The 27,408-nt window shown below is 38.9% G+C and overlaps 1 protein-coding gene across 4 annotated transcripts in view; it reads right to left on the bottom strand.

Moving 5' to 3' along the window:
* Positions 1–22,914, bottom strand: part of PCM1 (pericentriolar material 1) — a 92,853-nt gene extending 69,939 nt beyond the window's left edge. The window contains exons 1-7 of one of the 4 annotated variants that reach the window (XM_084759332.1): positions 22,491–22,914; positions 10,194–10,311; positions 8,212–8,457; positions 6,931–7,200; positions 4,783–4,953; positions 4,485–4,601; positions 2,615–2,803 (exon numbers count right to left, since the gene is read on the bottom strand). In XM_084759332.1, coding sequence (XP_084615458.1) covers positions 2,615–2,803; positions 4,485–4,601; positions 4,783–4,953; positions 6,931–7,200; positions 8,212–8,457; positions 10,194–10,304 — 1,104 coding nt within the window. In that variant the 5' untranslated portion in view covers positions 10,305–10,311; positions 22,491–22,914. Of the gene's footprint in view, positions 1–2,614; positions 2,804–4,484; positions 4,602–4,782; positions 4,954–6,930; positions 7,201–8,211; positions 8,458–10,193; positions 10,312–22,009; positions 22,088–22,490 lie in introns of those variants that run through there. The other 3 variants (XM_084759334.1, XM_084759331.1, XM_084759333.1) reach the window with 3 other exon arrangements.
* Between the last annotated feature and the right edge of the window lie 4,494 nt (positions 22,915–27,408).

Below are 27,408 nucleotides of genomic sequence, written 5' to 3'. Positions count from 1 at the left end.
TTTTAAATCATTTCCCCCTAAAATTACTAAGGCAAGTGAAAACTTGAATGATTTCTTTTCAAAGTAAAAAGGAATGTGCTGATCTACTTTCCCTGAGCGCGTGTGACTTCTACAGAAACCACAAGGAACACAGATAGCTCAACAAGTTTCCTTCAGGATGACATCCTTCACCAATGCTGCACAAAGCCTCTTCATCTCTCTCCTCCCAAGTAGAACCACCAATATTGGAAATAAGAATGGGTAACCATGACAACACTTTACATTGTGACTTAGAAATGAAAAGAAGAGTGAACAAAAAAAGCATATGGCCATCCAGGCACAGTGGCGCAGCACTCCAGGAAACAGAGGCAGGCAGATCTCTGTGAGTTCGAGGCCAGTGTCGTTTACATGGGAGTCCTACCCTAGCCAAGGCTACATAGTAAGACCCTTTCTTAAAGGGGGAAGGCAGAGGGAAAATTGAATTGCTAGCCTTATAAGCACAAGAACTTGAGTTGGATCCTCAGAACCATTTTTTTTTAAGGCCAAGCCTGGTGTTCCCCACTTATAAACTCACCCCTTCAAAGGTACAGATAAACAAATAGATCCCTGGAACTAATTGGCCAATGGGTATGGCTACTTGGTCCAGGTACAAGCCAATGAGACATGGTCTCAAAAATACAGTGGGACATTCAACATTATCCTGTGACAAAGCATGGGTACCAAGAAGGGCCTCTCAGTTACATAATACAAAATGTCTATAAAATACACACACACAAAAATAAACAAATCAGTCTATGTATATAGATACAGCTAGATTATCTATCATTTCATATCAACTCATAATGTTATTTTTAGCTCCAAATCTAAGGTAACACTTCAAATGTTTTCCTTTATTCTTCAAACAAAATACATTTTGAAAGGTTTCTTAGGAGGAAAGAAATGGAAAACATTGTGAGAGTAACAGGTTCTATAAGCAGAGAAAAATTAAAATTCAGGGGGCAGGAATTAGGAATTAAGATTTTGTTTAATTAAAATCATTGTGAATTGCATACTAGTGAGCTGCATTGGGATGACCTTAAGAATCAAGACTAAGGTTGGCAGATGGCTCAGTCTATTAGAGCTTGTCACACTGCTAAGCATCAAGTCTGATGGTCTGAGGCAATCCTCAGAACACACATGACAGAGGTAGGGTAATACAGATTGTCCTCTGACCTCTACATGCATGTTGTGACTCACCACACACAAAATATAATAAACATTTTTAAGAAAATCAAGATTAAGGACAGTGAAATTGTAACAAATCCCCGAGTAAGGACAGTTAAATTGTTAATAAATCCCTGAGCAAGTTTAAAATACAATAATTTTCATCTATAAGAATTCTTTCCAAGACACTTCTTAGAAACAGGGCTTTTTGTTCTTTTCCTTTTCCTTTTTTTTTTTTTTAATGTAAATGTACCACCACAGAGGAAAAGAAGACCTAGTAAATGTGCTGCAGTACCTTTCAACTGTATAAAGAAGGAAGACAAGTTTTAAAGCATATCTGCAGTAGCTCACACTCATTTTCTCCCCTTCAATACTATTAAGTCTAAAGATAACCAGGTACTTTTCTGCTAAGGCCAGGGTTGGGGGAAGGGGAGCCTTTAGCCTAATGTTTTGTGTAATTAAAGACACCTCCCCCGCAAAAAAGAAAAAAAAAAAGAAAAAGAAAAAAAAAAGAGCCAAGAAAAACCACAAACTGCCAAAATACCTGAGGTTAAGTTCTGTCATTTTTAAACATTAAAAAAAAGAAAAGAAAAGAAAAGAAAGAACAAAAAGTAACTACAAAACAAAAGAAAGATCACTGGCAACAAGCTAGTGATAACACTTATGAAATTACTCTAGTATAACTTAAACTATTAAAATGGTGTTTTACTTTTAAGGGAACACATGCTTTTACAAACGTTATTTTAATTCAAATGGAATTAGAAAAGCTACAGTTTTCTTCACTTAATCTTAAATGCCTTCATACATGGGAAACTCAAAGAAAGAACATTTAAATCCAACATTAAAGAAGGAAACCTAGCAAAACCTTAAAACATCAATGAGCAAATCAACTAACTAAATCTTTTTTTCCAAGAGGGAGAAATAGAGAGGAAGAAGAAAGGATTTTAAGCAGTAACACAAATACAAGGGAAAACCAGGAAAAAAGCATTTCTTCCATTACGGACAGAAAATCTAACAGCATGTACTATTTTCTTTTTTTCTGTAATGAACGTCTATAGTAATAATACAAAAAATTTAAGTATCATTCTAATTCATAAACACTAACATAAACAAAAGCAATTTTCAGTCAAGGTTTAATAATTTTTTACATATTCTGAACCTTCAACAGCAAAAAGAACAAATTATTATTCTAATACTTTATCATTGTAAATCAAAGTCAGCTACCATATTTTATCCATGCATAGTTAGATTCTAAAGCAAAAAGAAAAACACGTAGGAAGAGCTTTTAACTAAAACAAATTACAGTATATTAATGGTGTTAATAATTTATAGAGTTAAGAGTAATAGCAGTTAACAGAAAAGCAAATGAGGAACAAACAGAAATAAGAGCTGCTCATTTAAAGACTTCCCAAGTTAACATTGTGAGGTATACCTTTGAGGGAAATCCATGTTTTCGGCTATTTATCCTATTAGGTCTCAGTTCCCTGTCACTCTGATGAGCTCTGTCACCTTTCCCTTTTGGACTTGTAGTAACGTCAATGTCTGAAACCTGTTCCTGTGAAGCTGAATTCCCTAGTTTGTCCTCAATGCAGGGCCGAATTCTCAGACTAAAAGATGCCTCCTTTATTAAATAGTGTAGCATATTAATTTCTTAAAACAAACTCCTGTTTAACATATAAGCCAGGCTTGTAAATAAATACAAAACTGTCCCATTCCATCTTTTGAAAAATTAACCAAAATCCACCCCCAAGAGGCAATAAACTTAATTAGACTTTTAAGTTTCTGTAGAATGAACAATTGCTTATTAAAGTCAAGCAAGCATTACATCGATAACAAGTTCCAAGTATGCAAAACTCCTAAACATTTCTTTAACATTTACTCTGGCACATAATAATTTACAAAAGGCCATGATTTTACACTATTATGAAGGAAATTCTCATCACAGCAACACTTTGGACTTTAATATATAGATCAAATTACAATCAACTACACCATTTCCCGTACATCTCCAATAAAACCTCTAGCCAGCCTGCCCCCAACCCTCCTGCTTCTGCTGGTACGTAAGGGTTCCTTCCCAGCACCACTGTGAACAGAAAACAACTTCCCACAGCAGAATCCATTTTTCAACAAGTCTGGATCAAGTCCCCTGAGTTATTTCCTAAATAGAAAGAAAAACATTCAAATTTCTAATTTTTAAAGAAGTTTAACTAGGAAAGAGAAAAGAATCAGATAAATTTGTTGATCAGTAATAAAAGGAAACAAACCCTCAAATTCTTAATGGTGAATGGTATTTTGAAATATATTACAAAAATCAAAGGCATGGTGCTAATCCTTTCAAAAGAAAAGGCTTACTTGTACTAGGTATTTAACAATTACAAGTACATGATTATAGTGTTGTTTCCACACTGTAGTGGTTATCACATGCACTTCAGACAAGTGCATGAGTATAGGCACATCTATTCAAGTAGGAACTAAATCAATCTTATTTATTTTCTTTCTCCAGAGTTCTATAAATTACTATTTTCCAAAGGGACAACTGTTTTTATTAATTTTACTTTATAGTCAGAAACCACATTAATTTTTCTTCACTGAGAGTAAACAATAACGTCAAAAGTATCCTGTCTTATTTATTAACTTTATTTCAATGTTTTAGACATCTAGCTTTGGTATAGTACTACAGCATGAGAAATTAAAAAACAATCTTAGCACATTTAAATGAGCATAAAAACTCCAGCAATTACATGCTTAATAATCATGAGTATCACACACTAGTGATACTAACAGTTCTTATACCTACAATGAATTCTAACGTTGCCAATGCTTCTTAAAATTAGGAAAGCTGTGCTGTGCAAAACCAGTAACACAGATATTTCTATGTACTGAAGTTCAGGAATGACTAGACTTCCAATTCAAACCTTTAAAACGAATCCGTTATTATTACTTATTTTTATTTTATGGGCATTGATGTTTTGCCTGCATGTGTATCTGTGTGAAAGTGTCACAACTCCAACAAACCTAAGAGTGGTGAGATACCATGTGGGTGCTAGGAATTGAGCCCAGGTCCCCTGGAAGATCAACCAGTGCTTATAAGGACCAAGACATCTCTCCAGTCCTTAAAAACTTATCTTAACATTAGTAATAAAACTACCATTTTTAGAAACTATATATGCCACTAAAAATTTGAGAGTTTCTTTCCTGAAATGTACTTTTTATTAAAGAATGCCAAAAATTATCATATTGAAAAGTGGAGGAAAACCTTAAATCTTCATTCCCAGCACTTTAATTACCAAAAAGCCGCTTACCGTGGTATCTGAAGCCTCAGACTGCACATCTATGTTTAGCGATGTGCTCTCAGCTACAGAACCAGATCCCACAGCTGAGTCTATAGTCCGAACATCCTCCTCCTCATTTTCTCTAGCCTGAAATATTTTAGTGATATAAATCATACAACTATTAAAAAGGGCAATAAAAATGTTATCATGGATGGCACGATTTTTGAAAATATGTTAACTCCTCTGGAGTGGCATCAGAATGTCATCAGTACTTGTACACGGTTCATCATAAAAATAATTCAACATACATAAAAAGTCCAAAACTTACAAGGATTTTCTGGAGAAATTTCATATATGACTTTTCTTGTTCTTTAAGGTGTTCTATTAGATGAGTAAGGCGGTCAACATTAGCAGATCTCTCATTCTTCTCTACAAGATCTTCCCGCATAGAACTAGCTTTAGTAATATAGTCACGAATTTGAACAAGCCTGCTTACAATCTGCAGAAAAAAATTTTAAAAGCAAAAGTAAGAATGACAGTATACAACATAAAATCAAGCATAATCAACACCATAGCAATTGTGTTGTACATTTTTATTTCAAATGAAGGAAAATCAAAGATATATCTAGGTTTGTCATATAAATGTATACATCCAAGAAAATTTTAATCAAACCTAGATTTTTTTTAAATTAAAACATAATGGCCAATAAACTTCAATCACCATCAATTTATAAATAATTTCAAAATTATTTGTTTGTATTATCTGAAAATTTGTATCTATTCAATAATTTAATATTGCTATAGGGAGGTTTTGCTTGCTTTTTTATGTCTGTAGCTAAGTAACATGGTTATGTGTGGAGGACAACTCCCATGGGCTGGTGTTCTCCTTCTATTTTTTGTGGGTCCCAGGTATTGAATCCTCAGGCTTGCATGTAGACAGCAGAGAAAGCCCTAAGTCAGTCAAGTCCTGGGTGAGTAGTACAGATCACACTGTCAGGGCCATTTGGGACTCCAAGATCTCAGACCCACGAAACATTGGCAAAGCCAGTTGTCTGTATTGGTCCGGCTCATCAGGGATGGCAAAGCTCTCCTCAGGAGCCCAGAGTATGTTTATGACTGAGTTAACTGATCAGTGTGTACAAAGACCACCAACTGTGGCTTCTTCTACCCAGACAGTTATAGCCTCAGACTGCTCTCTAATAAAGGCCTCCGATGAAAACTAGTTAACAACCCCGACTCTGTGCTGTATCTAACAAACATGCGCACACAGAGGTCCAGATTGCAGCCATAGCAGAAACCCACTCGTCCTGTTTTGCTGTACATGTGTCTGTCCTTTCTTCATTCCCTCACCAGCCCAGTCAGGGTTTTAGGCCCCAAGCAGACACCGCAATTCTCCTTTATTGTTCATATTACATGTTTGTCCTCTCTTCATTTCTTCACTGCCCTTACAGACTTTCAGGACCCAGGCAGTGTAGGTTGTCCCATTAAAGCCTTCTCACTAGGCCCCAATATTATATTTATGAAACAAATTGCTGAGAAATTATTTATATATTCCTCCACAGGAGTAGGGGTGGAGGTGGGAAACTCACATGTGCACATAATATATGTGTATGTATGTAACAGAAGACGAGAGTCTCCTTCCACCTTTACCTGAGTCCCACTCAGGTTGGCAGGGTTGCGCAGCAAGCACTTTTACCCTGTGAGCCATCTCACTGGCCCTAAATAATTTCTTCTAAGGAAGGGGAAGTGTGGGAACTGTGAGGAGAGAAGGGGGCTGGGATCAGACTGTAAAGCAATTAAATAAAATTTTTAAAAATATTCCTTCTAATGTTTACATTTCTTTATAAATAATTGGTAGTATTATAAAAATAAAATTAAAGTAGTATACTTTCGAAAGTATTTTCCAAAAGTATCAGCACTGTTTTGTTCTCTTTGTGATTTATTGTAGTTGGAATTGTATACACATGTGTAGGCACATGCATATGAATACAGGTGTCTGTGAAGAGCAGACACATCTCATCTTCCTGGAGTTGGAGTTTCAAGGATTGTAAACTGTTCAGTGTATAAGATGAAAACCAGACTTGGTTTTCCAGAACAGCAAGATGAGCCCTTGAACCATTGAGCCATCTCTCTAGCTCCTGTAGCCACATTTGAACAAAGTTCTTTAAAAAAAAAAAAAAAAAAAAAAAAAACCTCATCACACTGACTCCAAATCCCCCTTTAGTATAAGTTAGCAGTTTAGTTTTCGGCAAATTAGAGAAGCTATAATGAACCTAAACATGTAATTTTCCAATCATTTGGGGAATAAAATATTGTTCTATCAAAATAAATGTAGTATATTACTGAAGAGGGCTACAGAACAACTAGTTCTACATATCTGAAATTCCTGTACACATAGCCTAATACTTTTTGAAGATCTTAAGGTTTACATTTTGAAATCTGCAAAACAGCCACCCAAATAAACCCACTTTATTACCTGGCTGCTCTCCATTGCAGGCTCTCCTCTGCCATCTTCTTCAGAGACTTGACAGTTTTGCAAAAGGTCATTACTTAAAGCAGAAGCAAACAGCTCTTTGCATTGTGCTGATGCTGTCGTCTCTCTTTTTGGAAGACTTGCAGCAGCATCCTTGCTCTTGTTAGTATTGATCTGCATAGGCAAAAAGTTGAAGGGCTTTCGGTTTTCACTAAGCTGACGTTTGTTGTTAGCCGCTGTTGCTCTACCTTGAGAATCACTTCCAATACTTCTCTATACACAAAAAGGAAACCAAATCACACAAATATTAATCTTTCAACAAATTTTTAAGATTCCAACATTAGTTTCAACATTAGATAAGGACATGGTTTTGTAAACGTTCTGAAAAAGCTTCAGATCTACAAAATTCTATTAAATTATCAAATTTTTATTACTTTCTTACTCTCACTTTTTGAGATAATCCAACTGATTAATATGAACAAGGTTAGTCAACACTAGTCTGTAGGCTACATTATAATTCATATTGCTATTTTTACTTACAAGTTTCTTAATGGGCTTTAGATCCAATGAATCGGTATTAATAGATTTTAAGCACAATGATTTGTCTACATGAAACACCACTTGAAAAAGCATTCAGTTTAGACCTGGCAACACAGCTGAGGTAGACTGTTCACAAAGTATCTCTAAGGTTTAATCTCTACCACCCACACACACCCCCCTCCCCACACACACCCTCCCACACACATACATAGTTTAAGTACCTGGCCTATGTGTATATGGTTCATCTACATAATACATGGTCATTTACACCATCATTGGCATATTAGGCTTGAGCTATTATTCTCCATGTTTGAAAACTTCTTTACCTCTTCAAAAATTAGATATGACAATAAAATACTGGTAAAAAAAAAATGCCAGTGAAGACTTTATTATCATTTCTACTTGCCTTCAGATTTAAACTTTATTTTGGTGATTCTAAGTCAGTTTTATTCTAAACTTCAGAAAACCAAGCACATTCACACTTACTCAATAAATGTACTAAACTCAGTAGCAATTTCATCTAGTTAGCAAAATCTACTTTCATAAGTTAAGCTATTAGACTAGTAATAGCCTAGAAAGAAGTACTTTTGGAAAACATAAAAATACAACTTTGCTTCTCTCCAAAGATAGAACTATCATCAGTATTTAAATTTTTCCCCACAATCTTCTATTCTTAAGACATACTTTTTAACCATTTCAAGTATTTCCCATGGTTATAACTTATTTTGAAAATAATTCACAAACCTGATCTAAATCACTGAAGTTTATCCGCTGTTTAAGTTTCTCTAATTCTGCCTGCTCTGGAACAGACATCTGAGTCATATATCTACTGTGTGGAAACGTATGCGGAATCTTTGTTCTTCGCCTTCCAACTCCTGGTGATGACTCCGGAGAAATATCATTAGTTACCCTCTTATCACTCGCTACACCAAACTTTTTCTTATTCTTTTCTGATGATCTATTGGCCTTCTTCTGTTGGCCACCCCACTCCTTTAAAAAAGTAAAATCAAAAGTTAATCTAACCTATATCAAACCAGAAAAGTAATTTGGTATATTAAAAAGAAAAAAAGAACTTTGGTCTGGATATTAAAATATCAAAACATTTTTCACATACAAATACTCTTAGAGATTTATTTGTGTCAACCCACTTTTTTCATTATTATATCTATCCTAATATTGCACCCTGGCCTTTAAAAACTCTATTACCTCCCTATTATACATAATAATCAATATTAAACTTTAAATCCCAACATGTAAATCAATTTACATATTTTCAATAGTTTCTTTTTTGTCTTTTGAGATAAGTCTTGCAGTTCAGATTAGCCTTGAACTCACCATATAGTCCAGATCAGCCTCCAACTGATGATTCTCCCACTTCAGTGTGCCAACTGTTACAAGACTACCAGGCCCAGCTCAAAAGCCATTCTAGAAACTGTTCTTTCCATCTATCTTTTATAATACATGTCTATAATCTCAATACTGAGGAGACTGAGAAAAGAAACTGGAGAGCTCAAAAGAATTCGAGGGCAGCTTAAGCAATGTAGTAAAACCTTGTCTTAAGAAGGTAAAAATTGTTCTTTTCTCAAGTAAGTAGTGAAATAAACACAACTTTAACTGGCCGCCTTTAGATTAAAATCAGTATTAGCAAAAAAGAAGACGGAACTAGAATCAACAAAGGTTCCAAAGCAATTACTGTCCCTAAAGAAACACTAGCAAATCATTTAACCTCACATGGTTTCAGTTTCTCAACTTCAGAATACAATTCAAAACCATATGTGTTAGTGTATAGAACAATGCTTAGCATTTGGTAAGCATTAATTCAACTATTACTGTCCCCATTAGTATTTTATAGGCAAAAATCTACTGTACTATCCAATACAGAATGAAATGACACATGATATTTTAACTAGAAAATACCTTCATTTACTCATGCCTATATAACCAAATTCATTCAACAGAAATAACTATGCACTCCCACATTATCAACATTAGAAGACTCTTAGTTACTACTATAATAAAACTGCTTACTAAACTGTCCTCATTCATAAGAAATTTTGCCTCTCTAGGAACTGTTTTTCCACCCCATTCCATGTATGGGTATTCCTGTGAACTTTTTTTTTTTTTTTAAACATGGACCCCTGAGTGCTGGGATTAAAGGTGTAGACACCATGTCTAGTTTCCTGTGAACCTTTTATACTACTTAGCCCACCCCTTCCAGGTAACAGATGAATGAAAAATTAATCTATATCTAACCCCAATTTAGCTAATCATAACTTTAAACTTGTCAGTATGTAATACCATGACTGAAAAACCTTCCAAAAGGTAGCCTCAGTATATGACACAAACCAGAGAAAGAAAGAGAAAAGGCAGATCTGGAAGGGAAAGCTGGGTTAGGCAGAGGCCCTTAGAAACACAGGCACTGTGGTGAAAAGTAAATTTTGGCAACTTTCCAGTTCCTCTTTTCCCTTTCCTAAAACTGAGCTATACCCCTTTAATATGGTTTCCATAAAGCACTTTCATCTCCTTATAAGAAAGCACTTTTTAATTTTAAGCTAACTCATGTTTTCTATTACTGTAACTGAAGTGTCTTCAATGAATAGCAAGTAGCACAGAGTCCCTTAGTCTATTTACCTGCAGTTTTTACAGTTTCAGTGACTACAACTGATGAGAAAGTCTCACTGAACATCAGAGATCTACAGTACGCCATCTACAGAAAGAGATCATACCATGTTGTTCAGTCGGTCATCCACACTCTCATTGCTCCAGTTTGCTAAGTCCTGATCAGGGAAGACTTCTTCAAAAGGCTCTCCTCCTGTAGCCATGGTGGCTCTAATCATCAATTCTCTGCAAAATTAGGAAAAACTAAGCTTTTTAACATGTAAAGACAAACTTCATTTTATTTTAAAATTTATTTATTATTGTGTGCAAGCATGTTTTTGTATGTAAGTGCAGACATATATGTATCACAGCATGTATGCAGAGGTCAGAGGACAACTTTTTGGAGTCAGCTCTCTCCTTCCATTGTGAGATCTGGGGCTGAAACTCAATCATCAGGTTTGTACGGCAAGCACTTTCATATGCTGAACTATCTTGCTGGCCCAAACTTCAGATTTTAAATCATTCCCTCAAACTTAGTACTACAAAGGAATGTGTGAAACACTAATTTTAAGAACTACACTGAAGACATATACAAGAAATTAAACAAACCTGTTCTATGACAAAGTTAGTTAGTATCTAGTAGGATTTTTAGGTAACTAAATACCAACTTTTATCCCCGATCTTCCTGAACAGATTATTAATAGTTTTTCATAAGACATTAACCTTTTAAATGAGTGGTACATGAATAATACATTAAATAAACATTGAACAAAATGATTTTAAGTTTTTAACATACAATATATAATATTTTGTCAACATATAACATACAATACATAAGGCAAAAATGAATAGCAATATACAATTTAAGTTCTTATCAATGTGAAGCAAAAGTTGAAGTCTTAAACTACACTGTGTACCACGTCACAAATAAGCTGATTTACCTGCTATACACATATTAACATGCATAAAGTAGCAACAGTGATGGAGATGGTAGCACACGCTTGTAACCTCAGTACTACGAGTGGGAGAATCATGTTCCGAACCAGCCTGAGCTACATAATAAGACATTTAAGACCTTGCTTTAAAAGAGAGAGAGAGAAAGAAAGGAGGGGGGAGGGAGGGAGGGAGGGAGGGAGAGAGAGAGAGAGAGAGAGAGAGAGAGAGAGAGAGAGAGAGAGAGAGAGAATAAATGCACTAAACAGTTTAGAGCCTTAGCCAATTTCCTTAGCTGGAACTCTTAATCTCAAGCACAAAATACAGAAACAGTATCTACCTCGTTTCCCCACATCTCCCAAAGATATATCCCAGTATCTTTCTACATCATTAATTCCTAGAAGTGAAGAGTGTCATTAAAGCTCCAGCCTCTTGACACAGAGAAAGAGTACCCAACACCAAGATAATAAACAGATTAAAAGCAGAACTGTTGATGAAATGGGACTTGTATAAAGTCAAATAAGAAGGAGAAAAAAAAAGGACTTAAGGGGTAGTGCTAAATTTAGAACACAAAGAAATAAAAACATCTCAGATTGTATTCACACAAAAATTCTCACTACAGAAAATGATAAATTGGGAGAAGGAATCTGAAAGAAGTATAAAATATATACTTAACATCTTTAAGCTTTTTATTGATTTTAATTAGGTACACATATGGTGGAGGTGTACATGGATACCCTAAAGCTGGAGTTCAGGCAGTTTTAAGCCACCTGCAGCTATCTCTGCAGCCCCTAACATCCTAACCACAAAAGTAATACATACATACATACATACATACATGTGTATAAAAAAGTAAATAAAATAAAAAATAGCAATCAAATGCAACAAAAAACTAAAATAAGAAACCACTAAAGTTGCTAAAGTTCACAAATTATTTTCTATTACTGACACTAAAAGCAAAATGGAATCTTCATGGAATATAAACTGCTATCATCTTTCTGGAAAGCATTTTGGCAACACTGTATCAAGAATCAAAACTGTTTACATCCCAGTGATTGTACCTCTCCATATCTAGACTATCTGAATAAGGGTGAGATAAGGGCTTTAAAGGAGCTAAATTTAAAATAAGATGTTATTGTCCTATGACAGGATAAATCCCATGAGGCAAACAGTCCTACATCCACTGAACTTTTAGAACTCTAGGCAGCCTTCCAGAAGTAAAATTATGAAGGCTGGACAATGTAACATCTTTCTTTATGGAAAAGTTATATAACAGAAGGGGAATCATACACACACTTAATTACTAGTTATTGAGAAAGAACAGTAACCTTTACTCTTTTCTCTGATTTATCTATTTAACAATCATTTACACTATTTCCTGCTGGAAGTATACTTAAGAACTTTTTCTTTCTTTCTTTTTTTGTTTGTTTGTTTGGTTGGTTTTTTGTTTTGTTTTGTTTTGTTTTGTTTTGTTTTAAAGACAGGGTTTCTGTGTAACAGCCTTGGTTCCTTGGCTATCCTGGACTCTCTTCATAGACAAGGCTAGCCTTAAACTCACAGAGATCCACCTGCCTCTGCCTCTGCCTCCAAAGTGCTGGGATTAAAGGTGTGTGCCACCATGGCCAGCTTTACTTAACAACTTTTAAAATAATTAATATCCATAGAAAAGTATGCCCACTGAATTGGAACTTGAACTTAAACAGTTACTTAATATATTCTAGACACAATGGCATAACTTGGATTAATAAGGAATAGGAGCTCAAAAATACATAGGCAATAAAAGTGAGCCTATAGTTAAAAGCATTAAAAGCAAATTGTTCTAAGAGGAAAAAATGGGACTGAGAAGACAGCTCAGTGGGTTAAGTACTTAACACACAACAGCTTGAATACAAATCCCCAGAACCCAAGCAAAAGCTTAATCTAGGAATACAAATAGCTATATTCCCATCATGCTCCTATGGGAGAGATGGAAGGCAGACAGGAAAATCCTGCCTGTATATGTATGGGCCAGTAACAATGACTAATAAATAAGGGTTCAGTCTCAAACAAAATGGAAGACGAGAATCAGTAGCCATGACTGTACTCTAACTTCTCTATGTATTCCATCCATGATCCCAACACACATGTAGCCAACCACACACATGAACACATGAACACACACACTTAAAAATAAATGAATAAATAGGACTATTACGATAGCTAAGCAAAAAAATCTTAAATAATACCGTTTCCCTTAAGTGGGGTATATTATGTTTTCTGTAACTAGAGTTATGAAATAGACTCACTTTAACATGAATTAGGAATATATCTGGCAAGGTGGCCATGGTAGCCAAAACCTGTAATTCTAGTACTAGGAAGGATAAGAAAGGAGACTGCGAAGTCAATGCCAGACTTGGCTTAAGAATGAAAAACCTATCTCAAAACAAAAACAAAACACCAAAAATAAGGCTGGTGATGTAACTCAGTAGTATAGGGTTTACTTAGCATGCTTAAGATCCTAAATTTGATCCCAGCACTGCCAAACTAAAAATGTATTTGAGGAGAAAATGTTTTACATCCTAAATGTATACTTGGCCAGTGAGATGGCTCAGTGAGCAGTGGGGATTGCTGCCAGGCATGAATGACTGACCTGATCTGATCCAGAGGCTGCATGGCAGAGAGAACTGACTCCTGCTAACCAGACCACCACAGGAGCCGCCCCTCCTCAAAATAAAGTAAGACATGTTTTTAAAATGTAAAATCCTGTCTCTCTGCTGAATTAGGAAGATAAACTGCTAGCTGTGATGTCACACTAGTAGATGTTGTGAACTTTGGCTTCCAACGGTGCCGTAACTGTTAGCATCCTGAAATCAGAGCAGCTCCCTAATGAGACCTGCACAAGATTGAGCCCACTAATATTCTTTCACTGAGGGAGTCAGGGATTAGGCCTTCACCTCAGATGCCAGCAATTCACTCCCTCAGATGTCCCTACCCTGCATGTAATCTTGCCCCAGCTAATGAGGTCTTGGGAGTTCCCATACCATCTAGGAGAGGGAAGGCTATCTAAAACAAAAACAAAAAACGTGTGTGTGTGTGTGTGTGTGTGTGTGTGTGTGTGTGTGTGTGTGTGAGACATGATATGTAAACACAGAGACTAGAAGGGTGTTGTACCCCCTGAAGCTTCAGTTATAGGCAGCTCACAACCCACTGTGGGTGCTGGTAACCAAACTCAGGTCCCCTGGAAGAGCAGCAAGTTCCCCTCCAGCCCTATGGAGAACATTTTAGTGACATAACTATTTGGGGGTCACCTATATTCCTGTAAGCAAGCCCAGTAAAACTACACACTCATCAAGCTGCACTTGGATGTTTTTCTGGTTTGCTGTTGGTGAGAAACAGGGTGACCAGACTTTTTGTTCACATCTACCTAGGAAAAGGAAACACTCGGTGTCCAACAAGGGTTTGACAGAACTAATGAGTTTGAAAAAAGCTGCTAGATTATCCTTGCTAATACATACAACTTAAGTTAAGCCATCTGAGGAGAAATGCTCAAGAAGGCAAATCCAACGGGGAAGTTCTCCATGCAGCATTAACAGTGTGTTCCTTCACTGCTCTTACTATGGATTATTAAGACATGCAACCAAGAACAAGCTCTCTGCACAGAGGGAAAGTCAAGACAGAATACCTACAGACTGTCTTCCTCTGTCTTATGCAGAAGCATGCCTTCTTGATGAATGTAACTGTCCAAATGAGTACAAGCATACCCCTAAAGTGGTTGATGCAATAGAGAACACACTGCATTGCCTGAAAGTGTTTGCAGCAGCAAGTAAGACATGCAAGTGATGATGAACTCTCTGCTCATGGGAACTTGCCCTTGTAAGGGAGGAACTATATTAGAAAACAGACATTTTAGTACCTGCTAGTGTTGGCCATTTTAGTCTCTGCTTTGGCAGCTAAAATGAATCAAGAAGATGATGAGAAAAGTCTTGGGTTGGTATTATAGTTAGTGAAGGGGCCTAAAGAAAAGAGAATAAAAATAAAGAAAACCTAGGAGGCAGAAAATGAGCTACTGATAAAGGAAGTGTATGATACTCATCTCACCTGACTAAAATGGATTGTATTCATTACGAAGTCAAGAAAGTAGGTAATTCAGCAGAGTCATTGGTATGGTGGAGGTCTTCTATGGCTCTGCCTCACTCCATAGTGGAGGTCAGTATCTTTAACAAACAGAGAGGCTCAGGCAGATCTGAGTGCCTTAGGCATATAAATCAAGTTCATGAAGTGTAAAAGCAATTAAGAGTATAAGAGGAAAAAAGAGGGTATTATTGATTATTGAGGACAAAAGCAAATGTGGCACAATTTGTGTTTGCATTTATAGGAGAATAGACTGAAGGACAGCCAAATGCTGTACTAGAGGTTTTAGAAGGCTATAGGCTTGAACAATTCACCAAAGAATGAAAAGGGGTTCCTGGGCTTGGAGAGACAGAGGGAATCTTGGGAAGAGAGACTGGAGAAGAGAGAAGAAGGCCACCATGGGTTAAATGGAAGAGAAGCACATGGCCGGCGTGGATGGAGGATTTGGCCCAGATGAAAAATATTAGCAAGTATTTGGGATTATGGATGGGAGGTAGCTTGATAGAAATTATGGTTAGTAGTTTAGAGGATTAATGCCTGCCCTGCCCCAGGTCAACTAAAGCTATTTTAAAATATAACAAGTGTCTGTGTCTTGACTGATTGTTAGTAGGTTTATTGATGTAATAATAATTACAGGCTGGATAATAAACATTATTAGGCGCTATTGATAATTTAACAGCAACAAGTATTATTAGGTCATACAGGTAGTTTAACAACAAGAAGTAGTGCCCAATGTGGTAGGCCTAATAATACTGATAATTTAACAGCAACACTAGAGGTTTTAGAACTCTTTAGGCTTGAATAATTAACCAAAAGAATGAAAAGGGATAGGGGAGTTCCATCATGCCCACAGCTGAAGAGTAAAGGCATCTACTAGAGTGGGGAACTACTCTAGTAGTGCCCCTAACAGGTGGCCAAAGTTGTCTACAGATGAGGACTATACAGGATGATTGAGGATTTAGTAGTCCCTGCTAATGTGTAGAATACTGGGGATCTAAGCAAACATCAGGACCAGGTTACCTTGCTTCCTGGCAGTCCCTAGGAATAAGCAGGTCAATGCTATCCATAGGTGACTATGAAGATAAGAGTGGTGCACACTAAAAGGATTAAAATGGGCAAGGATCTCCCCAAAATATACTGTGTACACTACTCCCCTGAGATGAGAAAGTTTGCTAGGCCAAGGCTCTTTTGCACCAGGTGCAGCTAATGGAGTCAAAGTGTCAGGCCTGGAAAGCTCAACACAGACAGAGCCTGAGAGCATGGTGCCACTGTCAACTTCGCCTTTGTTCAAGCAGTGGGGAAACAGGACCCATGTCCCAGGATGAGGAGGTGAACAATTCATAAAGAATGATTGTAGATTAGAGACCTAAAAAAGAAAGGACTTCCTATCCACACAGCTGTATACAACAATGCCCTTTTGAGGAACAACTGATAACGATCTTTTTGTGCTATATTGGACTTTACTAACTGTATCCCCTTAGGTACTGAATCTCAAGACTAATTGGCCTAGAACAGACTATGCTGGTCCTTCAGAGATCCTATCTACACTCTATTAAAAGGTCTTATTATTTTTTATTTATTTCATTTTATTTTATGTGCACTGGTGTGAGGGTGTCAGGGCCATTGGATCTAGAGTTACAGAGAGTTGAGAGCTGTCATGTGGATGCTGGGAATTGAACCCAGATCCTCTGGAAGAACAGCCAATGCTCTTAACCACTGAGCCATCTCTCCAGCCTCTAAAGGTCTTATTATTAACCTGAGTACCTTATAGATTTATCTGAAAGTACAAACACAACTAAAGGAACAAGATGAGAAACTATCCACATAATGCACAGAGGCCAGACACTCGTGGGAGTTTTATGGTTGGATAAAGCATAAATGATACTACGGACAAAATGGTGGAGAAAACCCTATAATAGCCCGTGCCAGTGTAAGCAAAAACACCAGTTAAGGATGTGTGTATGTCTAAATGTAAAGGGCAATCCCAAAAAGCCACAAGATTACTACTACCGATACCAATACCATGGGCAGGCTACCTCCCTATGAAGTACAATACAGCTCTTGCCATTGATATTTGCTGCATGTCATAATTGGACTTTAAGACCCTACAACTCATGATACAGCACATTCTGGGTTAGAATACGGAGAAACCAAGATAGGAGTGAGCTCCCTCCTTGCTAGCTAGCAGTCTTAGTGCCAAAATGCCATTATGAAGGCTGGGGCTGGGAGTTCTAGGCTATATACTATTCAGCTACGGTCACAAGAGTATTAACACTTTTTGCATGTGAATCAAGATGTGGCCACTGGTATAAGGTATACCAGTATACCAGTATAAGGTATACTTCTCTGAGGTATAAACAATTGCTTTCTAGTGGGATTTAAGGTTTATTTCAGAAGAGGGGAGTAAACTTTAATTTGATACTGTAAAACAAAAAGCTGTGGCTAAGGAGGTGTTAGGCCCTGATGGGAAAGTTATGGCCAGCTATGTATATGACACACCTCTCAAAATTCTTCTAACCATTTACATTTGTGCCCATAAACTATTGCTGCTGTCAACCTTGGCTAGGGAAGCTTCTTTTTGCTGTGGACAGCAGCTATAGAAAAGACTCATAAGCAGTCCAAGTACTGAGAACAAGTCACTGTTACTGTAACAAAAAGGCCCAATGCTCACTTCTAAATAGAGAAAGTAATCATACATCTGCAACACTGGCCCTATCTACCCACACACAAGGCTCAGGGAACATTACAGAAAAGACGGAACATTATGGGAAAAAAGTATATTATAATATGGAAGAGGTTAAATGTTGAAATGTGAGCTTGGGGTATCAAATGGCTGTTGCAATCCTGAAATCAGAGCAAGAAACCTATACAACACTGGCACTACTGACAGTCCATCATGGAAAGAGCCTCCTGGGGTGCACATGGCCACTCCACTCTCTAGAAATATACAACAGTTAACTTAACAATAGCTGAGAGAAAAGAGACTGTTCTTTGATGGTGTACCTGACCATGCTCATGTAAGTAACCCTAATTAAGTGTGCTAGTTCACCAAGCTGGACTTGGATGGCATATTTTCTCTCATCTGTCCCTGCCTTCTTTTACTAGGGTGAACTAGGTTCCCCACAAAAAGTCATACAACATTACTTAATAACCAAATAGTGTAAAATGTGTTCAAAGGGTCGAAACCCACAGGTTGAGAACTGCAGCTATAGCACAAGCTGACCTGAACTACGTGGTGCAGCCCAGGCCAATCATGGATCACAGCACTCTTACCTGCACTCTCTGCCAAGTGCGAGGGTGGCAAGTATGTGTGACCACATCCAGATTTTTTTAAACAGGAATTTTATACATTTACAGAGTACCAGTGTGATAGTCTGATAGATGTATACACTATACAATGCTGAAGTTAGGTTAAACACTTCTATCTCCTCAAACATTTGTTTTATTTTTAAAAGATATATTTTTATTATTTTTAATTGTGTGTGCATGCAGAAGAGTCCGGTAGGCCAATGTCCCTGAAGCTGGAGTTACAAGTGGTTGTGAGCAAGCCACCAGACATGCTGAAACTCTAACTCCGATCCTCTGAACAAGCACTACATGTTCTTAAATTACTGAGCTACTGCTCCAAGCCCTATCATTTCTTTAAAATTTTGTTAGTTACTTATGCAGACCATTTTAACATTAGTGAAGTTTGTTCAGTATATCATTAATCCATAAAAAAAAGCAAATATAAGACCTAAGTCCATTCCCCCAAATATATAAGCTTCTGTTGGCTAAGAACTCTTCCTTCCCACAATTACATACACTAAATCTACTGCTTTCTGATATGTATATACTCATTTGCAAGCAAAAAGCACTAACTTTGCCCTGCTACTGTTACTAACCTCAAATCTCTATCTTCCATGCCATTCCTATCTGTACTTACAGTTAACAGCTCTGCCTATCAAACCCTGAAAGCACCAATTTCTACCAAATCACTTCTAAAAGTAGATGTTCCTTTTCCTACTCTTCTGGAAGATACTTTTTGCAGATCATTTTACTAATATCCAGCTTTTCTTCTTTTAAAAAGTATACATCAAAAATACTGCCCTACCTTGTGCATCATTTTGTTCTGTCCTACCTTGTGCATCGTTTTGTTCTGTCCTACCTTGTGCATCGTTTTGTTCTGTCCTACCTTGTGCATCGTTTTGTTCTGTCCTACCTTGTGCATCGTTTTGTTCTGTCCTACCTTGTGCATCGTTTTGTTCTGTCCTACCTTTGGTAACAGTGACTCCTGGTTTTGCCCACCATTCCCTGTTTTAATGAACAGTGTATGTATGTAATTTTTCTAAGTGTCTAGTCTCTATTCCAATGTCTATTTTATCTTCCTCATCCTAATACCTTTTTCACTCTGAACTGCTAATTTGTTCAAGGTCAACTTAAACTTCCTCTCTAATCCTGACTCTTGCATCCTACTATGTCACTGCCTAATTTTGCTAACTCTGTTCTTGACCTTTCTAAATTCTAGTCCCTTGATTATTTTTATTTCTCTTCTGTTTTAATCAAATGCCTTCTTACTCAACACCATTACAAAAAACATCTTGCTAGCATCGTGACTTTCCTACCTATTTGTCCTGTTACCTCTAGAAAACCAACTACCAGCTTTCTGCTTCTACTCACACCCTGTCCAAGTGGCACTGGCTTTGCTTTGGCTTTTGACATGGCTGTGTTAAGGCGTGTATATTATATAATATACACACACTATCAAGAGGTAATGCATCTTGTCTATTTTGTTCAATGGCTTATCACCAAATGTTTGTCACCACATAATACATTAAAAGCACTCGTTTATAAAATGAATTTATTACTATGCATTGTCTGTTTGCAGCATACCAAATTCCCTGGCTGACTGTTCCTTTCTGGTTTTTCCACCAGTTAATATTCACTCCTTTACAATGGGATAAACCTCACAAAGAAAAACCCAAGTCTTCGTGTGCGAATTAAGTCAGTTACCCAGTATTTTCATTCCTCTTATCCATCTTCCCAAATTTTTCCTTTTAGCAAAATTAATTTAAAATAAGTATAATTCTTTTTATTGCAAAAATGCCAACCACAATGCAATCACTTACTCACATTTGATGTGTTTAAGTTCCATTTTTTTCTATTCTATTTTGTTATAATCTTCCAGCATGAAAAACAAAAACACTGAGAACTGCAATCAAGACAAAAATCAACTACCAGTCTGTAGTTCTGCATGACAGTCTCATCTCTGGCCGTCATAAGGAAGTATGAATATTTGTTTGCTTTCACAGAAATGAGATTTTTTTCAGCAAGTCCTGATGGCACACACCTGTAATCCTAGTGCTTAGGAGGTGGAAGCAAGTAAATCAAGAGTTCAAGGCCATGCAGGGGTTCATGAGATCCTGGTTCAAACACAAAAGAGAGTCAGGCTGGAGAGATGGCTCAGAGATTAAGGGTGCTTGTTACTCTCGTTGTAGAGGGCCCAGGTTTGCTTCCCAGCACCCTTGCTGTGCTCACAACCATCTGTAACTCCAGAGAAGCTGACATCCCCTTCTGATTTCTCCTGGTACCAGGCACACAGACAGGGCAGAGGCATGCATAGACACACATGCAGGCAAAACACTCACACAAAAAATAAATTAATCTTAAAAAAAAGTTTCTTGAACTTTGTGTGTGTGTGTATTTGTGTGTGTGTGTATTTGTGTGTGTGTGTGTGTGTGTGTGTGTGTCATTTTTTTGAGGTAGGGTTTGGCTGTGTAGGACAGACTAGACTCAAACGCCCTGATCCTCCTGTCTCAGCTACCCAATTCCTGGGACTTCAAGTATATGACACTTGTGTGGCTTTTATTAAAACAGCATAGAAGTAATTCAGATTCCTTCTGCAGATACACACAAACACACAGTTCAAAGCAGATGTCTGCTTATTAAAAAACATCAACACACACACACACACACACACACACACAGTTCAAAGGAGTTGCCTGCTTATTAAAAACAAAAAACAAAAAAAGTACATTCTTATTTATACTCTGAAGTACAGAAAACAAGCACTAAATTTATGACCTAATGTTTCAGATAATAAAAAACATAATTTTTAAACAATTTTAAACTCAGTCTACCTTAACAAAGACGTTTAGATACCCCAAATCTCTAAGATTCTTTGGATAATAAAAAAAATAGCCCCAATTATCATTTAAAGACCCATGAAGAAAGTTTACTCTCCTGATTAAGTCATTAAAAACCTGTTACTGACACAATTCAATAGCTTATTTAAAAAGTCTAATTCATGAGATTTTTTTTCACTACATTTATGAAGTGTACCTTCAATTGCAAAATTCAGTGTTAACGACGACAGCCCGTAGCACTGACCAGGAGGAAAGTGATAGGGAAAAGGCAAAAGCAGGTGCATTATGAAGCTCTTTAACCCCGGCTCCGGTAACCAGAGCGCACAGAAGGCGGAGTCTGGTAAGCGGTTATGGGGCGGGGGAAGTAGGGGCACCCAAAAAAGCCCGCTTCTTCTAGCGCCAAAACAAGATGTTATCCGTGGTTCACATAAAATAAATCCTAAAACGGCCACGAATGAAAAAAAAAATTGGGGGGAGGGGGGACACGGCGAGCTACGCAGGGGCGGGCCGCGAAACGAAAAGTTGCTCCAAGCAGGCGCCCCACAGGGGCCTAACACCTAAATCCCTAACCGCAGTGGCTGCAAAGCAAGCAACGCAGTCTGAATCCCAACTGCACCTCCCCTCCCGTTAAGCCCCCCCACCCCACCCCGATTCTAGAGTAAAAGAAACGGGATCTGCACGAAGGATGGAGAAGGGGCAGTGGGAGGGACGCGGAGTATTATTTAAATCAACGTCCTCGGAGCTAAAAGCCACTAGCTGGAATCAGGAACGCCTACCCGGCCCTTTCTGCTCCAAGAAAGCAAAACATTCCCCGGCCCCGCAGACGCGGCAGACGCTCAGCATGCTCTCCCCAGTTCGGGCCCCGGGGGGCGGGCGGGGAGGGAGGGAAAGAGGGAGGGGGGGTCTCAGAATGGAATCTGGCAGGGGTGGGGGGAGGTCACTAGGCCTCAGGCCGCCATGGCTTGTTTCCTTCGAGAACATTATCACCCAAACCAAAACCCCGCTTTTCCCTCCACCCCCAAAAGGGCCACAGCTGGAAGCACCTGGGCACACGGCGAGCGAGGGGGTCCTCGGGTGTACAAGAGCGGAAGCCACAAGATCGTGCAGGCGCCAGCGCGTCCCCAGAGTGATGGTGTCAGTCAGTGCTGCGAGGGGACCCAGGTCAGCATAGCCAAGGGACCGCCCCGGGGCCATGCACCACCACCACCCTGCCCTCCAGCCCGCGGTTGCCAAGGGCCGCGGACGCGCAGGCATTACCTGAAAACGAAGCCGCCCCTCCTACCAAGGGCGGAGTGCCGGTCGGACTCCCCCCGCGACCAGGAGCCGCCACCAGCAGCGGTTCTTCCTCAAAGGCCGCCGCAGGAAGGCCCACAAGTTCCCCTGACTGCCCAAAGCCCAATGGCCGCCTTCTCTTACATTAGCTACTAGGCGCCAACCGCCGCAGCCACCGCCATCTTAGGACCTCATTGTGGTGGGAGAAGAGGGGCGGGGGAACTGCGGAGAGGAGCGGGTGGGGGTGGGGTGGGGGGACAACGCTCGGCGAGACGTGCGCCGTCTCCTCGGCAACGGCCGCGCGCGGGGGTGCGAGAACTCGGCGAGGCTGGAGCCGCAGTGCGAACTCAGGGCGCTCAGGACGTCACTTAAGGCCCTCTAGTCAGGAACGGATTTACTCAAACGGACTACATATCCCAGGATGCCCACTCAAGCCGGGTAGCTGGAGGGTGCAGAACTACAAATCCCACCATGCTGTGCGCCTTCCAGCTAGGTCCGCTGTATGGAGGCTTGAGGCCTGTGCGGAAGTATTAAGTGCTTAGCTCACCAGAAAAACCTAAGCTCTTTCCCTGGAGGCCCTCAGCTCCAGATGGAGACGGGAAGACCGGAAACCCTCGGGTCTCTCCTGTAGTACCCACATTCCTGTCGAGAAGGAAACCAAGGGGCCTTAACAACTGTTAGGGTCCAGTACCCGATGAAGTACCCCAGACTCAGTATGCAATCAGCAAAAAGCTTTTATTTCTGCAGAGGTCCAGCGTGCAGGAACCACCATTTAGGCAAAATGGCGGCCCCGAGGTGAGCTCACAGGCTCCTTCTAAAGCCAGTTAGGAGAATTTCAGATACAGTTAGATCGTCTTCGTTTCTATTGGCGTGAACTAGAAGCACAGGTATAGGTGCACTCAGGATTGGCTGGTGCTGAATCCAGAGTTTGTTATGAACCAGGGTCTAGCTAAACCGGCAGTTGAGCAACCTTCTCTGGCCACAAGTCCTAATCCTTCTGGCTAGTTCTGATTGGCTGCAAGTTCTCGAGGTTTTCCCTGTATCTAGGGCCTGTGAAACTATTTGAGACTTTGTTAGCAGTTTTGTTTGCTTGTTTTTGCAGTTCTGGAGAGAGAACCTAGGGCCATGCGTATCCAAGGCCAGTGCTGTTCTAAAGCCATGTCCCCCGGCTCTTGTTTTTCTTTTTTCTTTTTCTTCTTTGGCAGGCTGGCCTTGAATTTGTAATTGTCCTGTTCCTACCCTTTGTGTGTCAAGGTGGATTACAGTCATTGTTTTGTAGACTGAACATGAAATAGTTGAGACTTTAACTTGGTGCCTGTGTTTATTACAAACTAAGAAAAGAAGAAATGGGAGCAATGACAAGAAAGTGTGATATCTGGTTTGGTGTTAGTGAGTTACTAAATGAATACAATTCAGTACTCAGTGTAGAGAGAATATCACACACACCCCACTACAACTTGGGTTTCCATTAACAAAGTTAGTTGTCATGATGGGTAAAATACTACTTGTTTCTTTTTCTTCATATGAAGGACAATGGTCCGATGGTAACATTTGTGTTTATATTGTTTGTATTTTTAAATATATTTTGCATGTTTACTAACAACAGATTATGTCTATAATTGAAACCTTTCCCTTTGTACTTCTATACATATTCTCAATTCCTTGCAGATTTTATTTATTTTGCTGCTCCTTAATTTATTTTTGTTTTTGTTTGAAAACAAAAAACAATTTTCTGCAATACCTAGTTTAACCTGCAGGTGGTAATAGAATGTAAAGGAAGCATATTCACTATCCATTAGCCTATTATAATTTACTTTTATTGGGGTTATTTTTTTGTACAAGACAAAAACATATATAAAATATATGTAGTAAGCTAAAGTATTAAAATCCCTTTAAGAAGTCATTAAATAACCTAAAACAATCAATTTATTATGTATAAGAACTCTCCATTCTTTCCTATAAAATCACTCCTCTTTGAAAATATAAATACTATCCTTAATTGGTTATTATCATTATTTCACTTTCTGCATAAAATTATGTACCCTCAAATGATCCAAGATGGCAGCACCAATCACTCACTGTCTGATCAGCAGGACTGAACCAAGGGACCAGGTTGGGAGCTACAGAGCACCAGAGCTGCAGTACCCTGGGTGAGAGGGGTCCACAATGTGTGGAGTACCAGTGGGTCTGGCCTTGGGCCATCTAGCTGGTCCATGGAGGAGTTCTTGGGTCCCAGTGGGCTGGTGTGTGCCTAGGCTCCAGAGACTGGATGCCCACTTGTGAGCTACATCTGCACTCTATGACTCAGACTCAGTGTCTCAGACTAAACTATGAGCTGCAGGGTACCAGTGTCTGGATCTTCTAGCTCAGGGGAGACACCAGGGTGTGGAGCATGGATGGCTTTGACTTCAGATCATCCGGACCACCACAGAAGGCTCCCAGGCCCAGGTAGTTGTGATTGTTCTTCACCAGCACTGTCTTGAGCTGAACTGTCAGCTATAGGGAGCAGCGTCTGGGGCTAATAGCCCAGGGAAGACCACAAGGTGAGGTGCCCAGGTGGATCTCACCTCAGGTCACTAGGCCAATCCTCAGAGAGTTCCCAGATGCAAGTAGGCACAAATGCAGGAGCGGTCCCCAAACCTTAGCCCCATGCCTGTAGGCACACAGCAACCTCACTCTCTGTCTCTTACCAAGCAATGGGCCACAAGGCACTAGTGTCTGGGCATTGTAGCCTAGAGTAGACCCCACAGTGTGAAACATAGGTGTATATGACCTCAGATCATGCCACCAATCCACAGCGAGTTCCTGGATCTGAACCCATGTCACCCGCCTGATCCACAGAAGGGTTCTCTGATCCCCGCAGGTGAGGGGTATCAACCTATAGCAACTCACCTATGAGTTGTTCTCAACAGCCAAAGAAAACCAGAAACCACCACCCAGGGGAGACCCCAAAGTGAGGAACATCGGTGGATCTGACCTCAAGTCACCAGGCCAGTCCACTGAGCATCCCTGGATCCAAGCAGGCACAGGAGTGGTCCTCAAACTTTGGCCACAAGCTTACAGGTGTGCATCACCCTCACTCTGTCTCTGACCAAAATAATACAGCATCTCCAGAAACCAGCAATCAGCCCTAGAAACTCAAACACAACTGAAACACAAGAAAATGACCTCAAATCCTTCATAATGAAGATGATAATGGAGAAAACGAATAAAGTCTGTAAACAAATACAGGAAGATACAGCCAAACAGATTGAGGACCTTAGAGGGGCCATGACAGAAGCCTATAGAGAAGAAATTAAGAAATCAATTAAAGAAATACAGGAAAATGCCAACAGTCAGGTGAAGGAAATCAATAAAATGGTTCAAGATCTGAAGATGAAAATGGAAACAATGATAAAAACCAAAGTGAGGGAAGCCTGGAAAGAGAGAATTTAGAGAAAAAAATGGGAACAACAGAGGTAAGCATCCCAACAGAATATAAGAGATGGAAGAAAGACTCTCAGGTTTAGAAGACACAATAGAAGAATTTGATGCAACCATCAAAGAAAATGTTAAATCTAAAAAAGTTCCTGACACAAAACATCCGAAAAATCAAGGACCCCATAAAAAGATGAAACCCAAGAATAATAGGAATTGAGGAAAAAGAAGATGCCCAGCTCCAAGGCCCAGAAAATATTTTCAACAAAATCATAGAAGAAAACTGCCCAAATTTAAAGAAAGAGAGGCACATAAACATACAAGAGGCCTACAGAACACCAAATAGAGTAGACCAGAAAAGAAAATCATCCTGCCACATAATAATCAAAATACTAAATGTACAGAACAAAGAAAAAATACTGAAAGCAAGGGGGAAAGGCCAAGTAACAATGGCAAACCTATCAGAACCACACCTGACTTTTCAGCAGAGAGCATAAAAATCAGAAGAACCTGAGCAGAGGCCTTGCAAATGCTAGGAGACCACAGATGCCAAGCAAGACAATTATATTTAGCAAAACTTTCATTAACCATAGATGGACAAGATATTAGATGAAAAAAATTTCAAACAGTACCTATCCACAAATCCAGACCTACAGAAGATACTAGAAAACTCCAACTCAAAGAGGCTAACTACACCCAGGAAATAACTTCACTTTAGCAAAACAAAATGAGACAAACACTATCACAACCAGTATCAAAATAAAAGGACCTACCAGTTACTGGTCATTAATATCAACATCAGTGGTCTCAATTCTGCAATAAAAAGAGACTACCAGAATGCATATATACACAAGCCCCAGCATTCTGTTCCATTCAAGAAACACTTCTCAGCCACAAAGATAGACATTACCTCAGGATAAAAGGCTGGAAAAATGTCTTCCAAGCAAACAGACACAAGAAGCAAGCTGGAGTAGCTATCTTAATATCTAATAAAGTCTAATAAAATAGACTTTCAACAAAAATTAATCAAAAGAGATGAGGAAGAACACTTCATACTCATCAAAGGAAAACTCAACCAAGATGACATCATAATTCTGAACATCTATGCCCCAAATACTAGGGCGCCCACATTTGTATAAAAAAAATTAATAAAGCTTAAACCACATATCAATTCCCACACATTAATAATGGGAGATTTCCACACACCCCTTTCAGCAAAAGATAGGTCAATGAAACAGAAGTTAAACAGAGAAATAATGACACTAACAGAATCAAATGGACCTAACATATCTACAGAACTTTTCACCCAAACACAAAAGATTATACGTTTTTCTCAGCACTCCATGGAACCTTCTCCAAAATTGAGCATATAATAGGTCATAAAGCAAGCCTAAGAGGAGTAGAATGCTGAAAATAATCAAACTCATGGCTGAAATCAATAAAATAGAGAGACAATTCAAAGAATCAAAAAAACAAAAACAAAATA

The sequence above is a fragment of the Acomys minous genome (assembly GCF_964271855.1).
Source record: "Acomys minous genome assembly, chromosome: 15".
In the NCBI taxonomy this organism is placed as follows: domain Eukaryota; kingdom Metazoa; phylum Chordata; class Mammalia; order Rodentia; family Muridae; genus Acomys; species Acomys minous.
Note: the sequence above shows the minus strand (reverse complement) of the source record. Positions and strands in the feature narration are given on the sequence as shown.